At 48.1% G+C, this 17126-nt stretch overlaps 4 protein-coding genes across 4 annotated transcripts; 1 reads left to right on the plus strand and 3 right to left on the minus strand.

Annotated features, from left to right (window-relative positions):
* Positions 1-7012: 7012 nt before the first annotated feature.
* On the minus strand, positions 7013-8151 carry ColSpa_12168 (metapyrocatechase 2; the record flags this gene model as incomplete). Its single annotated transcript, XM_049278380.1, has 2 exons — positions 7013-7569; positions 7605-8151. 2 exons carry the CDS (start codon positions 8149-8151, stop codon positions 7013-7015), a joined length of 1104 nt encoding a protein of 367 aa, XP_049134337.1.
* A 2524-nt stretch (positions 8152-10675) lies between these two features.
* Positions 10676-11203, minus strand: ColSpa_12169 (putative N-acetyltransferase YoaA; the record flags this gene model as incomplete). Its single annotated transcript, XM_049278381.1, has 1 exon — positions 10676-11203. The coding sequence occupies one exon, from the start codon at positions 11201-11203 to the stop codon at positions 10676-10678; it is 528 nt and encodes a 175-aa protein (XP_049134338.1).
* A 1048-nt stretch (positions 11204-12251) lies between these two features.
* Positions 12252-13142, plus strand: ColSpa_12170 (uncharacterized protein; the record flags this gene model as incomplete). Its single annotated transcript, XM_049278382.1, has 1 exon — positions 12252-13142. The coding sequence occupies one exon, from the start codon at positions 12252-12254 to the stop codon at positions 13140-13142; it is 891 nt and encodes a 296-aa protein (XP_049134339.1).
* Positions 13143-14965: 1823 nt separating this feature from the next.
* Positions 14966-16671, minus strand: ColSpa_12171 (putative transporter; the record flags this gene model as incomplete). The annotated part of the gene is made up of 3 exons (XM_049278383.1): positions 14966-15796; positions 15866-16384; positions 16456-16671. The coding sequence occupies 3 exons, from the start codon at positions 16669-16671 to the stop codon at positions 14966-14968; spliced, it is 1566 nt and encodes a 521-aa protein (XP_049134340.1).
* Between the last annotated feature and the right edge of the window lie 455 nt (positions 16672-17126).

Raw genomic sequence — 17126 nt, forward strand, 5'->3', positions numbered from 1 at the left:
CACGACGCCGCGTACTTGCTTCGAGAGATGGACAAAGAAAATTAAAGGGCTATCTAAACGCATATTTCGTGACTTTGAGGGGATGATTGAGCGGCGAAGTGTTCAGGGACCCAAAACCATGTTATAATCAGGTTGAGGCTGACACCCAGCAGTTGGGCCAAATAACAACAACCGGACATGTGCCGTCTTCTGTCATCCAACCAGTCTACAATTTCTCACTTCGACTCTTGTACTTTAGTCAACTCGAGCTCTGCATTTCGTGTCAGCGTCGCCAGCTTGGAGAAGGTGGATTAATGTTTCTCAAGCGAAAGAGATGAAGCAGTCCGCTAGGCGCTCACAGAGTGCTGACCCCTGGTCAAACCCCGTTCGTCAAATGTAAATCAGGGCAAGTTCCATGCTGCGAGTATGCCACGTCCGCTTTGCAGTCTAATTCTAACAGAAAGGTCAATAGTAGGACGCGATTGTGTCCTTGAACCCCAATATGTACATGTTTCACTATATTCTCTTGAACAAGCCCTTCAACCAAGTTTGACACGCAGTAAGCGCAGTTAGACTATCAAAGAAATTATACTGGGAACTGAGCACCGATCTTCATCCTCATGTAATCTTTACCATTTAGCAGTCGAAAGTAGTACATAATCCAAGAAACTGACCCGATTTTGTTCATACGCTGTTAGCAGCAGCTTGAAGACCTAGCAGTGGGCCTCCATAAATGCCTCTAGCCGCCTAGGCCAAGTCCAATACCATGTTCTGCTACTTTCATGGGACCTCTTACCCAGACATGAAAGCACTGCTTGCCCACTGGCCCACATCAGGATCGTTCTCTTGGCTTCGATTGTTCGAAAAATCCGCTTTTATTGATGACGCCAAACTTTCTGCGACTGGAGTTTCGCCCCGATGCTTTCGTTTGCGGGTAAGCCACAATGTGGAAGTTGTCCTTCTAGACATTCATTGACAAGAAGGTCAAAAGCGTTTGAATATGATTGACACAATGGAGGCATGGACCTGACCTCCCTCAAAACGCCTGCAGTGCATTGAGTGATCTATTAGTTTGGAAACGACAGAAAGCGAACTCAAAGTAATTGCGCACCTGCCAATTGATTCGCTGTTACTCTAGGTCAGCTGGGGATTACAATGTTGACGAGAAGTACACGAGACTCACAAACTGGCCAATAGCGGCCGACCTGCCTAAGAAATAACAGTAATAGGTCGATGTGTTCGGATGGATGCGAATCACAAGATCTTACGGTCGACCGCAAGCCTTGATCTAGGGTGTACACCAACCCGGCGAAGAGAACCAAGTACGAGCTGCGGGTATCTACGACCTGAAAGTATTCTGGTTTCCACTTCTGAACAACCCGAACAACTTCGTAAGCTTTGGCGACGGTAGCCTGCCATTGACTTTGCAATTCTAGTTGCTCTTCAGGCGCGTCGTGACTATCCAGTTGCCCAGCTAAAGCGGCCAGAAGTAAGCAAGCACTAATCATTGATCAATGAACACATATGTCAGCGAATCGTTATATCTCGTCAATGAGACGGTCCGTGAGACGAATACTGCCTACCCCTGCCAGACAATCAATGTTTCCAGTCTATCTCGATGCTCCGAGTCGGTCTCATTGGCTTCGGGATATTGGGCTGGATTAAAAACCCAAGCGGGCAAAGAAAACGTGGCCGCGGCGCAGTCACTCTCCAGCTCTCGTAGGCGCGCTCGCCTTGCTTGTCCACAATCTTCCTTAGACAAGGACCTAAGATCAGTGACCGATCTCATTAAAGTGCAAGCGCCGAGGTACAGATTCCTGCTGCGGCATGGAGACCTAGAAAAGACCAAACTCATAGCTTCCCAGTGTTTGGAGGCTGGCGACAGCATGAGTTGCGCATCATTGTTTATGTCAGGCTCTCTTGAGTCTGAGCATACATGATTTGTGAACTCCTTCACAGACATTGAAGGCAGCAACATGGTCCCCTGAGCTCGGTCTGTGACAGCATGAGACACCATGCTAGGCCTAACGGTTAAAAGACTTGCCTAAAGCATGACTCTGAAAAGTGACAGGACTCACGATAATGCGCTGAAGAAGGTATCTAGGGAGTAAATGCACCACCATACGCTTCTCCAGTCCTCTGAGTCGCATGTGGATATTGTAGCCGATCCATGCCGGCTCGACCCCCCATTGATATTCGTTGATTGGGATATCACGAGACGATGGTAGTGGTCAGCCATGCGGGTGATTCGAGCAATCTCAGCTACGGCGTCCCAGTTAACATTTGAGGAAATGCTGTGTAGACACAGTAGGATAGAGGCCTTGATCTCATCCATCTTTAAGCGAGATGGCTTTTCCAAATGGGCAGCCCGTTGGGCGAACTCCTCAGGGGATAATGGTAAGCTGGGTAAGCTTGGAGAGACGAAACGAGATGCAATCGCGTAGATAGCCATCCTAAGACGGGGCTGCATCTCTGACAGACCATACTTATTACTTGAGGATTTCGAGCAGCGTAAGAAAGGGTAAATTGGTTGTACGTGCTGGATATAAAGCTCTAATCTGGACGTAGCGGATGAGAGATTGGAAAACCCTCGAGAAGCAATAGTAGGTGTTCCATCCACTTACAAGAGATTTTCGACTTCAAGCCCAAGATCTGGAAAAAGACTTGATGCTGCGACAGCAGGAGAGAAGATATGGGGAGGGAGACCCCACGGCGGCGTATACATGAAAAGGGTCGGCAGAGTATCGTCAATTCCTTCAAGCCTTAAGGAAGTGTCATTCCAAGATGGAATAGGAGAAATCGAGAGCTCGGTTGACACCCCCGCTTCTGTTAAGTCCATGAAGGGGCTTGGGCTGCTTGTTGAACACTGTTAGAGTCTCTTGTAGCGTTGGCTGAATTGGAAGGATTTGTGTGCAAAGGTGTCGAAACGCGGCGTCGCTTCGGTGGACCTAGACGGAACGTATAACGCATATTAGATAGATTTTACGTGACAGTAACAGTTAAAGATATACCTGGCTTCTGTCTATACATGCTGTAGGTGCACAATATGTGACGCAAATTGCAGGCCGAGCAAGGCGAGCCCATATCGCCTATATTAACAGAGACTATCGTCAGCAAGCGATACATATGGAAAAGAAATCTCCCCACATTTGGTCTTCTTTCTATGAAATAACTACTGTTAGCACAACCTGTACTATAGCGAACACGTAAAATATGCTGCATATATACTTACACTCGACAGTTGTCGCATACGCGAAGCTTTAAAGGCACTCTCCTGTCTGAGGGCGACGGAGATGTACGCAAACCCGAAGGACGCGGGTCGCTGAGACTGGGAACTGACGGCATGGCAACGTTGTTAGAATTTGGGGCGCATAGAAGGACGACTAAGAAACCCATATATCGATGGCGAAGTCGAGTTCCAGGTGTTTTCGTGTGCAGAGGCACAGAGAGAAGGAGGTAGAAGTGGGTGGTGCGGGATACGGGTTCCCGGGTGTTGCAGATCCACGTCCCTCACAACCTAAAGCCATGCAGAAGTGTGACAGGGCATGATGCGGGGGCGATGCAGGGGCGATGCGGAGACAACGCATGTGGGGCACAGAACGAATCCCATGTGTGTGGTCCAGATTTTGAATCTTAGTGACGTAGGCATGAAGATAACGTACGTGCATAACGAGCGTCGCACTTTTGACTTTATGAACTAATATTCTAGATCTTGCCAGCACGCCATATGAAGCCAATTTGAGCTGTTACTTGAACTCATCAGGCTGCCCTATCTCATGGCCGACGTGGAAATATTGCTTCAAATCCACCGAGTAACAAAGAACACTACGACCCATTGCAAACATATAATCACACGCGTACGGAAAGAGATTCTTTCAAGTGGTTCATTGATCAGTACTAGTGAGCGTGAGAGATAATCCCTTCAAAAACTAGCACTTACTTGAACTTCAATTGATTTCTCAAAGTACCAACCTTCTGCATTTCAACCTCAATTACGTCGCCATTCTGCAAAAAGCTCTTTGGTTTGCGAAACGCTCCCACGCCGGCTGGCGTACCCGTCATAACAGCTGTGCCAGCGGGAATTGTAGTGCCTAGAGATTGGAGACAGAAGTTAACGACTACTGCCTCCCGTACTTACTACCCAAAGAAGGTACAGGTCACCTGTTTAGCTGCCTACCTTGGCTCATATGGCTCAATATCTGCTCCGGTGTGAATATCAGGTCCTTCGTGAACTCAGCGGCTTGTCTAATTTCGCCATTCACTCTAGTCACAATGTTGAAAGAGGAACCATTTCCGAAGAGAGCCGGGCTGATTAGTGTGGGCCGATTGGTGCAAATTTGTCAAATGCCTTCGCAAAAAAGAATTGGCCAGCCGAGTAGCGCGGAAGTTGATACATGCGGCAGGACAGGTCATTGCCAATGGTATATCCCAAGATGTAATCTTTGGCCTCCGATACAGAAAGGTTTTTGGCGTCCTTCGAAGTGACGAAGACTAGTTCACCCTGTGGGAGAAGTGACGAGAAGACAAGTCAGTGGATGGGTCTCCCATATGCAAACTACCTAGCTGTGCTTAGGTAGACAAAGGGTGTTATTCCTCTACCTCGTAATCTAGGAGGCTCTTGGCACAGAAGTCGTTGATCGGAATTTCCTCCCCCGGGCACGCGAGAGAAGCAGCCGGCTTCATCCAGAGTGGTGGACACGCCGGGATGTCAAGCTAACCGCATGAGAAGATTGTTAGCAAGAAGCTGCTTGGGATTCCAATGTTCCCACAGACTCACACGGGCCTCATTGGCATGGCTGCGATAGTTGAGACCGACGCAATATATTGGGAGTCCATCAACAGTAAGAGGTGGTAGCAGCTACTTCTGTGTATCAGCAACCAAGCCTTTCATGATTTTTTGGATATCGAGTTTCAAAGTATAAAGAGAGCCGAAGTATAACATTGGGCAATAAGGCGAAGGGATCACTAGGAGAAAAACATTTTAAGCTTACATTGTGCAAGGTAACCATCTTTTGGTCGGATTTTTTATCAAGTCCTTCTATGGTTTTGGCGCCTGTGACTTTTGTACCCAAGGGCGGCGGCCCATCAGCATTGGGGCCCAAGTCAGCAAAGTAGGCAGTGCCGTCTTCTGTGCTTTCAAAGCGGACAAGATGAGAGAAAAGCGGCATTATTCAGGTACAAGAAGAATGAAAACGCGATAATTGGTTGGGGGCTAGACGCGTTGTAGGAGATGAAGGACTATTTTCTTTCTTTTCTAGTCAACTGTTATCCCATCGACTGTGGAATCGTCCCATTGCTGCCGAGGCCCGAAACACCCGCTCTGATCCCCACCTTTGCTAATTAATAGAAGAAGTCTTGGGCTTGATTAATGAGATACCAGCTACGGTTCCTTTCTGGCACAAGCATTGTTCGGTCAGACTTGTGTTGAACAGTCAAGCTCTGGATACTTACTTCAGTCAACCATCGGAGGATCTTCTTAGGAGTTCTCCCGGACCAGTCTGCCAAGCTATTGCAGGGCTATTCCTTGAGGCGAAAGTTGACTATTCATATCACCCAATCAATCACTATCACCATTCTTGTTTTCACTCCTAGATGCGCCGATGTCTCAGTCAACCCCAGACTATACGTACGATCATACAAGCTTATTCGACCTGGTATTCAATGCCTATTGGTCTTTGCGGTGTGTTTTTCCGACGGGGCATGCCCCTCAATCCCCGATGCCGACGGGGGTTAAAGGGAATTGCCGGTTTCTCCGGCCTGCTTTGCAGCTTTGACCAATTGCCAAGCCAGACCAGGTCGGCACATCGCTTCAATAGTCACTCTAGTCTCACAAGCTTGATAAGCCTGATGCCGCAGTAACTTCAGGTCATTCAGAGTCATGCCATATTTTCTTGTCACCCGAAATGGGCCGAGGCAGACAAAGACGCGCGGTCTTGGGTCGACGGTAATTACATTTGGTAAGGAACTTTCCACTCAACCAAACCCCTTTAGGCGTCCTACGGTTGACACCATTCCCCAACAGCCATGAAGTCAAGTGTTTATCTTCGCTTTTGTTCATTCCTAGGCCAAATCTGAGAGGATTTCTTAGTAGCATGTCTCCATAGGTGATTTGGGCCGACCACAATGGTCTGTTTGGAGCATGGACTCTTGTGCGGGTACTCCGCAATCCTTCCTGGCATCTGTAACTGAGCGCCAGCAGTGACGCCTATGCACAACAGACCGTCGAACTAAAAGGTCTGTAAGTGCTCGTAAGCTTACGAGCGCTCCATATCACATTGTTCAACTGAGCACACTATCTTTGTAACAGCCTGGACTTCCTCAAGGAACTAGACCTGCTACTGAGTGCGGTTTATCCATACCCATCTACTGAGAAGACGACACCTCTGCCTATATGCTGATATGGCATCTAAAAGACCACGAGGCACGCGAATCTCGATTCGGTGCTGTTCTTGACTTTTGCAGAAACTCATGCCGAGCATGGTTTGAGAGTTACACCGATACCATTCACTCAACCTTCGAGTTTTCACACCGACCCAAACCAACACTTGCCAACATGCACAGATGAACATCGGCCTATCAATAGAATAAGATCTAATCTGAAGGCACCGTGTACTGAGCCTCAAGAGGAGGAGATTCTTTGATAGTATGCCATCCTCGCACCTTAATGACCTCCTAACATAAAATGCTTTCTGGTTGAGCTGTTATATTTCCCGATGATCAAGAAGTTCTTTTGTTTGTCCATGGTCAAACTTGTGTATCCCTCATGGGTTTCAAGACCACTGAGCCACAATAAGTGGATGAAAATCAAGTCCAATGGAGACTATGAGCATTTCTATGCGGAATTGTCGGTACATCCACAACAGATCAAATCTTAAACGTGTCTTTAGGAGACTGATATGTAGAAAAAGACGAGTTTCGTAAAGACCAGTCAGACAGATAAGTATCCTTCGGCCGCAACTTATTGATTGGATACTGAAACTTGCCTAGATATATGTATGTGACCATTCTGTTCTTCTTTCTTTAATGCCCATGCTTAGACACTGCTGTCTTGAAAACCTTTAGGCATTTCGGGACCCCAAACAGACATGGGACCGACGACAGATCTTGTGGTCGGGGTGTGTTTGTTGACAATATCTCCATCGACATAGTGCTCGACCTTGAAGCCGCTGGGGTCGGCCCAGTAGTCGAAGATCTGGCTGCCTAACACATGGCGCCCAACGCCCCAGATGCAGTGCCAGCCTTTCTTGGCTAGCCAGTCGTGACCAAGGAGCTGAGTGTCGAAGTCAGCCACCTCGAATGACGTGTGGTGGCAAAAGGCTTTCTTCACATGAGGTTCCGCTCGCTGCATGAAAAAGGAGTGGTGGTCGGAGAACTCTTCGCCGAGGTCAAGGTGGAGAAAGACCATAACGTCCAAATTATCAAAGTCCCAATGGTGGAGAATATCCGACGGTACAAAATTGAAGTGGCTCGTGTACCACAGCAGCTCATTGTCGAAATCAGGAACGACATACCCATAGTGACCCAGCTTATGGACAAGTGCAGGACCCGGGTGATAGCGTTGGAATGCTCCTGCATAGGTCTGCTCAGTCACTGCGCATGGTGCTTTGTTGGAATAGTATGTTTACCTCTTCTCGGTTTCTCAAAAGCCTTGTTCAGAGGGCCCTGGTTATCGTGGGTTGCAGTGGGCTCCTTTTGGTCTACCTTACGTTCTCGCTGGCCGAAGACAACATGGAAATATGTCTCGTCCGGTCGATTGAAGGTGATGATCTTGCCACCGCCAGGGGCGGACTCCATAGAACCAAGTCGAGCGCCTTCAAGTTTGGCTGCCTTGTCAAACTCTTCCTGTGAGGCTGCAACAAAAGCGGCACCACGGAATCTCGGCTTCCCGTCTTTGCTCTGGCAAGCGACGTAGACATACGGGTCCTTACCGTACCCGCGAAAATAAACCATCTCCTCGGTTCGGGCCTCCTCGATAAATCCGAAGTCGACAGCGAACTCAGTGAACTTGGCTAGATCCGGATGATCGACGTAGATGTGTGCTGGACGGGATAGCTGAACTTTGGTCGAGTCATTGTGGATGGGTGGAATGCGCATTTCGGGCATGATGGCCTCGCGGATGGACTTGGGCAGTTTCGAAACGCAGGCCAGAAGGATCTGTAGTGTCAGTGACATGATATGAGGGAAACAACAATTGGGAACTTTGGAGGGACAGGTAGCTCAGGCGGATCCTACACGGTATTTCACTCTTTGGATCCTACATCCAAATGAGGTCGTGCACACTACATCGCACATACAAAGCCGTCTCTGTTCGATCAGAAGAGCGGAACGTAGATGATTTCAGATGAAGCTTGGCATCAATTTTATGCACTATGGCTAGGCATAAGTCGTGTGCACCTTGATTTGGTGGCGTTAAGCTCGCGTGGCAAGGTTAGGACAAGGAGCCTGCACATGATTAGAATTACGCCGGTAGCCCCGTCTGCTCCGGAGGAATTTCTTTCCTTCCTAACTCCAGAAAGACTACCGGAACAACCTAGCCCTAGTTTCCCCATTTTCTACATTCTCATTACAGATAATACATAAAATTTTGATTCATCCCATCCTAAAAAGTGCCTTTTTGTAGGACCCTGCTGCGCATCCACGGTGGATCTTCGAAGTTGCTGGCGCTAGCCGACTTGCTCTCGGTGGGAAGGTTCGGTGCATCACATAAAGTATTGACGGAGGCCCATGGCCTCTGTGGTTCAACACAGTTATTTGCGCAACCCCTGTCCTCGTCTCTACACTTGTCACTCGTACCATGAAACAAGAAAGAAAGAGAAATCACGCCTTAATAGTTACCCATTTCTCCTCACCCGGCAACCTATTCTACCGCGACTTATCGCTTCGGCCCCCCCTTTTTTAATCTTGTGACGCGGGGATCGGGTGGGTTAGAATGAGGCAACACAGCATGTGGAGTGGAGGAACAGTTCTTTCTTCGGCTAGAAAGAGAAAGTATAGCGTGTCTGGAGTCATAGGACACCACGTCCTCACAAATTAGCGATAATTTTAAGTGCTGTGCAGCTTACCTGTCAGAATTTCTCTCCATTAAAAGTGATTTCATCCTTGTTCAATATGACCAGACCTTCCCTCCAGACAGTTACCATCTCCCTCGTATATGTGCTTGAAGCCCGTGCCAATTAACAGAAGCTCAGCTCACTTTTCGTTGATCGTAATTTCATCATTCTCAAATTTGGTGTACACCAGCTACTTACTTGCCTTCTCAAAAGGTACGAAATTAGGTTTAGGAAAAGTGTTAATACAAACACTAGGCAGACAATGTAGCAGATGATAACATGGCAAGTTCAGGAGGTATACGCCCATGATGATAAGCAACCGACTCAGTATGGTCATAAAATTCTGTTTGGGTGATCATCCTGGACTTTAGAAAGGTAGTCGAACAGGGTGTTCTGCAACGTCTCTTTGAAGTAAAACGCTAGTTGATTCGAACGCATATGGATAAGAGAAGAGCACGTTAGAGTATGCGTGAGTGTACACTAACTACACTGGTTTTTTAATACATATCACTGGTCTAGTTTCCTATAAGTAGTCTATTATAGTGTGTTATTGATGGAAATGAATCTGTAATAAGCATTGACTAGGATGGTGGCATCTTAGCACCTAAATCACTATCCCTTTTAAGATTCGGTGTTGAAAAGGACGTGGGCGTTGGGGCCAAGCGAGAATCAATCCCTAAGATCAGCAAGCGGCCGCAAAAGACCCACAAGATCAATTCCAATGGAACAATCGATTTAGCCAACGATTAACGATTCATCATGAATTCCAGGATCTAGAACTAGAGTGTTACACCACCACAGGCTACTTGAAAATTGTATAGAAAATGAAAGCATTGATTCACTTTCTTCCGATTCACAAAAAGAAATATAATCCTAAGACTATAATTTGGCTTTAACACCTGACATTAACTCGATGGGTTGATCGCTTCATCAAAGGCTTCAAGTCGTCTTAGTCAGAGCATATATACTCACAGTATGCAGTGAATGACTCAATTGATCTAGGAGAACCAGTGTTTTAAAGGAAGGTTCATCGGTCTTTTTACAATATCATACTTGTTAAGTTTGCTCTCTTCCAGTATGAATGGTAGTGCCCTTAGCCGGCAGCTTTTAGCGTACGCCGTCGTTTTAGAATACTTCTGTCAGTGTTCCTGCCAAAGCACTTAAGCCTTTATCCAAACCTTACAAAATGACTCTTCTCTTGCCTATACTGTGCCATATGAGAATTACGATTAGAGTGGAACCATAAGATCCTGTAATTTTATATGGTCTGCACAAGACAACAGATGTACCTGCAAGAAGCGTTATGCGTCAACCAATTGAGAATCAAGCAGTGTTAAGGCAGCCATGTCAGCAATTAGATTATGACTGGCTTGAATTCTCTAAACCATGGGCGGTGTTGCGCCAGAAAAATGGACTAGACTTTCCAACAAGTGTGTTGAACATAACAAGAAATGGCCTCGGCAGTTCAATGCCGTCGCAATTTACGCGCTATATATGGCCACTGGAATTTGGGTCACAATGCTAACAGAAATCTATCGTATACATGATTTTTTCTTCCTAGGTGTTCTATTGCTGGAACTCTGCCCCTCTCCCTAAGTCCAAAGTGTGGTTACTGCAGTAAATATAGCTGATAATGCCGATCGATGTTATAACCGCTTCTCATACTCAACTGAGCCTACCCACTGGCCTTTCGACTTAAACGCCTTCTCTTCTAACCTCTCCTCTTTAAAGCCTAGCTTTGTTGCCAATTTTCTGGATCCCGCATTCCTTGGATCACATTCGATCCCCAGGCTTTTCAACTTTGGAACTAGCGAAAGTACGCCCTGTACGGCCTCTGCGGCGTACCCGTGCCCCTGTGCCGCCGGCAAGAACGAGAACCACAGGTTCCCGTGCAGCTTCTCATGATTGATGCTCATGCCTACACGACCAATGAACTCCTGCGAGTCCTTCAGCTCGACAATCTTCTCCAACACCATGCGTGGATCAGCATGTAGACTAGCGAGAGCTCTTTCCACGTATTTTGCTGCATCGGCTGCTGTCATGGGTTCATAGAGCTGATATTCAACAACTTCGGGTAGGGACTCTAAGGAGTGGATGTGTATGTTATCGTTTGGGGTGAAGTCGCGCAGACGGAGGCGCTCTGTCGTAAGACTGTCGACAAGAATAGGTTCCATGTTGATTATCGAGCGGGAATTGTTGACGTGGATTTTTATTTCGTTAGGTGCGAATGTCCAGTTTGTGGTAATAAAAAAGCGGGCCCTCTGAGGACGAGAAAGTGAGTGGCCGTCAGAGTATTGGTTGAGAGCGCGGTGGGATAAGTATCAACTAAAAGTATTGATGAAACAGAGGGCGAGGATATTTGATGGGTAGGAAAGGTGTCACAAGCGATATATAATTTCAATTGCTGCCTGGAAGTTGACTGCGTCGTGTATGTGGCAGAAGGCTATGTTAGTCACACCGAGATATAGTAAAAGGTGTAGAGGGGCTCATTTGTGTGCACAGAGCTTGTTCAGTGGGCCAAAGGTTCTTTTCACACGAAGACCCTGTCTAGGAATTCAATTGATACCCGACACCTAGCCGAAATGACGTCAGTCTGTTGAACGCTACCATTCTTCTGTTTTTTTGGCGCACTACTTCGTGCAGTTAGTAAGGGCTTACTTACCTTAGTATGTTCGTGCTCAATAAGCGCACAGCGGACTCCATCCATAGCGCCAAACCGCCAACAATGAGTGGACAAATTTGGTCTAATCTACGGATACAGTATGCAATATTTACAGATCTATCCGTAACAGCCGAATCGTGTTCAAAATAGCACACTACAAATCGTGTATGCTGAACGGGACACGATACATCATGCACAGCTTTCGCGATAATTTACCGGGATGCCTGTATCTTCTAGTCGCCGCTGTCACCTTGGGAATCATATGGATTCATGTCCAAGTTTCCATCATACATGATCATGTTATCAGATCCGTCACATCCGGATGCGGCGCTGCCAAAAGCGTAGCTCTTGGCCACTGTCTAGAAGACGGATCCTTTGGCTTCCGGGTATAAAAGTCGGCTCAACGAAGGAGAAAAATTCGACATCCTATAACCCTCCGCACTCTCAGTCTTCAGTTCAAAAATAGTTAAAGGCACGCCTTCGTTTGTATCAACACGCTCGTACAACGCCTCCGCTGTACCTTTTCCGGACCCTGTTCTGCGATAATTACGAAACTCAACATGTTCAACGACAAGACAACATCCCTTTCAATGCTTGGGCTTCTTAGCTTAGGCTGCTTGTCCTCCGCTGTGGCTGCTCCCATCACGGTAGAGGAGCTCGAATGGCCTACTCGGTACGTGCAGAGCGGCCCAACCTCGACCCGAGTCCTTGTGCAAGGCCACGGTCCGGCAGTGGTAATTGTCCCATCGTACGGCCGTGACGGTGGCGACGACTTCAACGGCCTCACCTCTGCTCTCGTCGATGCAGGCTACCTCGTCTTGCGTCCCCAGCCACGGGGCACTCTGGGATCGGTCGGTCCTATGGTGAACGTCACCCTAGATGACCTTGCCTCAGACGTGGCCGACGTGATCGACACTATTGCAGGCGGTCGTGCAATTGTGTTTGGACACGCCTTTGGCACCTTTGTTACTAAGCGTGTCGCGCTGAATTACCCGGACAAGGTTCCTGCTATTGTAGTTGCCTCTCCTGGTGGCCAAAAGATTCCGACGGACATTGCCGGCATGCCTTTTGTCACTGGTAACACCAGCTTGCCTGTTGCTAAGCGACTCGCGGCTCTCGAATTGGCCTTCTTTGCGCCTGGCCATGATGCTCACATTTGGTTGGATGGATGGTACCCGGACACGCTTGCCATGGAGCGCGGAGCCATCGAGGCAGCTGGAGACTTGACCAAATTCTGGGCTGGTGCAAACTCCACACAGGTTCTCGAACTTATCCCAGCTGAGGACCCATTCCAGCCCGAGGATCAGTGGAACACCACTACCAACCTGTACCCTGATCGTGCCGCTTCAGTCGTCATCCAGCACGCCTCACATGCCCTACTGCCAGAGAATCTGACGGGTGTGGTGGAAGCGGTATTACCGTACCTAGCCCAGCAATCAACACGTCTATAATTACCTCACGAGTTGATTAGACTTTGTTCTCTTACAAAGCCGCACAGGCATCAGGCCCTTATGTTGTTAAGTTAGGGCAAGAAAAGGAGCAACAGGAAGAGGAGATATAAGGTGAGGAAAAGAAAGAAAGGAAACTAGGGATTACCACTGTATAGCCTAAACTGAAGTGAGATAGTCTGGGCAAACGTTAAGTGTGTACTTGGAGTAGATTTGGTTAACTAAGAATATAACTAAATCTAATCAGGCATATATTTAGCATGAAGTGAAGGGTTATCTGGAAGGTAAGTTGTATTTTGTAAAGATATATAGACTTAATGATTAGTTATAACTAGTTAAGATATTAATAACTATGCTATATATTCAAACTTTGGTGTCCTATATTCAGCAAACTCAAGAAGCTCTCGACAGTGTAATAAACCGTTAACATTTGAGTTTCGTAAATTTCCCCTCTTCCGCTGTCGCTCTTGTCAATGGGTCCACTCTTGCGGCCGCCGAACGCGGCCGCTTGCACCCAATGATCCATCCAGGCCGGCAGCAATGTTATCGTTCCCAACACCGAAGGCGACGCCAAGCTTAATACGCCGTCTGGCGGTCTTACTACCTCTGCCGCGTGGACTTAGCTCCGCATCTGCCATCTTGCTCTAAGCTGCCTAGAACTCCTAGCTTGTCATAGACTGAATAGTTTCTAAGGACATAGAACACTCTTTTTGTAACGCTTGGCAACCTTATATGTTGAATGCTTGCTTGAGAAGTCCATGCTACGAAGAATATGATTCTCGTCATTTTTTTGCAGCTACAAGCCTGCTTAGAATGTATTTCAAGTGGCAAATATCAATAAGTTGCTGGTGCCAGTACGTATGGAAACGAAGTCGAAAATCCTAGACCATCAAATAATAAGGTACATGTCTCTTCTTACCAGCTACGACTATAAGTAGTTGCTAAGTTTGAAGAGAAACAGCCTAGGGCCCAGTTGTTCCGTCTGCCGCTCTTATCTCTCATCCATACCTTGGGCCTGCATAGAACGCCGTTCATGCGGGCCGATGTTCCGCATGGGCCAGTAGCCTAGGATCTCAACAATGGTCAGCAGCTCGGGGCAGCCATGAACATGCTCGAGGGAATGGCGACTATTGCCACATTGTTAACCTATGTTGTAGGGCGGCAAGGACGGGAGGGTAGGCTGGTGGCCGTGGGCGGACTTTTCGCGCGGTAGCTGACGTGCTGCTCCGCAAGCCCCTTACATGAGGGCTTTGGCATCACATAGCGACGCGACAATTGTCCTAGAGAAAGACAACGAAACACACGGCAGCGAAACCCCCGACAGTGGTCAAGTGCATGGGGTTGAAAGGGCAATGTGCATGGTTTAGGTGTTCCTCGAGAAAGCCTTCAGTCGACTACGCGACGCACGCGAAGCACGCGGCTGCCCTGGACCCTTGCAAGTAACGCCAAAGAATTTGAATTTGACGGTCGACGAGCCTGCAGAGAACTAAGTTGAGAAGACAATGGGCATCAGTAATGGAGGTTAGTTCAAGTGTTGGAGGCTGCCAGGCACCAGCTCAAATGTGTCCAGCTGCCTCGATAGTCCGCTATCAAGTTCAGGAACCACTCGCCTTTGCGAGACAGTGTCTGTCTCGAAGTGGAGGGACAGCTGGGGACAGGAAATCTGGAACGTACTGGCCGATTCTAGCAGCGTCACCAAAGAGAGACTCTGAAATCATGCACCTTTTCATATCTTAGCTATTGAGCAGCACTACCATTTGCGACTTCACCACAAAAGAACATATGGATCTGACTCAACCCCATAGCCATGGAAAAGCAAGTCGTAGCTAGTAAGCATAACGGAAATGCTTGTTCTCAATGTCGGTCTTGTCCATAAATCCGGCTCGAATGCCCTCGTTGTCGGCTTCGCCATCAACAACATCCCTGACACCGTAAACGCGGTCGCGTCTCTTGTTCTCCCACTTGCAGTAGAAAGCAAAGACGAGGAACATTATCATGGTTCCGGAGGTAAATGACAGAAGCGCTGTGATTCCAGTAAAGTACCGCGGAGCCTCGTCGCCCTTGAAGAAGCTAGTACCTGCAACGTTGCCACACGCCCATACGACGAACCAAAGACCGTTCACGAAAGAGCGCTTGGTGTGGCCGGCGAAATTGGCTGCGAGCAGACTGTAGCATGCGGCTGCTCCGATGCCAAAGACGTAGAGGATCCAGGTGGACCCAACGAGCCTCCACTGGTGCTCCAAAGACGTCAGACGTATGCCTAAGAATCCTGCGAATGGAATGGCGAGGGTGACAACGGCGACATAGCATCTGGCATTGATGTACCGAGAGGCCAAATAGCCTGAAATAGGTAGGACGATGAACTCAATGATACCAGTGGGGAGCTGCAGGAGTGTTGCGTTGATGCCAGAGAAGCCGTACCCCTTGAGGAGTGCCGAGCCGAAGTAGCCAAGACCGCCGCTGCCAACGCCGTTGCAAAAGCCGCAGATGCAGAGGATGTAGACTTTCGGGTCCAAGAAGGTTTCTCGTATCTGCCCCCACTTGAAGTCTTTGTCTTTGATGCCGATCATGTTTTGCGACACACGATCGACGGCCACAAGCTTCTCTCTTTCGTTGAGCCAGCGGGCGTTCATGGGAGAATCAGGGACAACATAGAGCTAGAAGGGGAAAGTCAATAAGAAGATTCCTTATATATAAGAAGAACGCGACCATGGAAGAAAACTCACGAATAGAACCGACCACATGAGGTTTGTACCACCAATCACCAAGAAGATCAGCTGCCATGAAGTAATGCTGGTACTGTGCACGTGTCCAAAACCGAAAGCAATCAGAGACCCCCCAGCAGTCGCCAGCCCGTTCATAGCAATGAACAGCACCAGACGCAAGGAAAGCTCCTGGCGCGTGAAGAACATGGAGCAGATCATCATGTAAGCAGGCGTCATGTTGCTTTCAGCCATGCCCAGGATGAACCTCAGCGCAAAAATGCGTCCAAAGTCCTTCGCTGCCGCGCAGCACATTAGAAGCCCTCCCCAAACACCAATCATGATACCCGTGTACTTTGCAACTGGTAGACGCTGAAGCAGCATACTAGCTGGAATGTACCAGATGATATTGCCGTAGGCGAAAGCGGATGCTATAGTCGAGTACTGCTGACCTTCCAACCCAAGGTCTGGAATCAGGGTGTATGCAGCAGCATAGTTCAAGGAGAGTTTGTCCAAGAATTGAAAAACGAACGAAATCATGAGCTGAGGTAGATTTAGTCAGTCTCAGATTGAACAATCGATACTCAGGAGGGGGAGGAATCAACACGACTGACCATTGGCATCAGGATCCTGTCCATTTTCCTCTTGACCCTTCGCCGTTCTCCTTCGAGATCATCTGAATCAAGGTTTCGGGCTTCCGCATACGCAGCGGCACCAATGTCTTTAGTATTGGCCATCTTGTCGAGTTTGGGATCCGAAGAAGGTGCATCGTCAGGACCGGCACGGGGCTCGATGACCGTCATCTCCTTTGTTTCGTTGGCACGAGACATTCTGGTGATCTTGATAGTACGTGTTAACTAGAACAATGTGTATGGTCTGAATCAAAGCATCGTACCAGAGTCGGGACATTGAGGCTGGATAGTAATATGCCTAAGGAGCTGTCTTATCATCGATCGATGACAAGTCAGGAGCACGTAGAAGGAGCTACCTGCTATCGCAGATTCCCCAGAAATCCACATTGCCTGATAGGGGGTGGTCGGGTCCGGAAGAGCGGAAGCTGGGGCTAGTTCGTGGAATTGATGGGCGGCATCTATCGGGCAAGATGTAAAGTTTCTTAGTCGTAAAGTCGTATAACCAATGCTGCGAGCCAGTCACATTCATGGATATCGCACTAACTGTTCCAGTATCTTGCAGAGTTTGACAGCTGAGCGCTTGTTGCGCTGTCGGAGCTGGCAACCCGATGAACTCCGCCGTCGGAGAGATCGTTATCTGAGAACCTATCAGG

This window comes from Colletotrichum spaethianum (genome assembly GCF_022836535.1).
Source record: "Colletotrichum spaethianum MAFF 239500 DNA, contig58, whole genome shotgun sequence".
NCBI lineage: Eukaryota > Fungi > Ascomycota > Sordariomycetes > Glomerellales > Glomerellaceae > Colletotrichum > Colletotrichum spaethianum.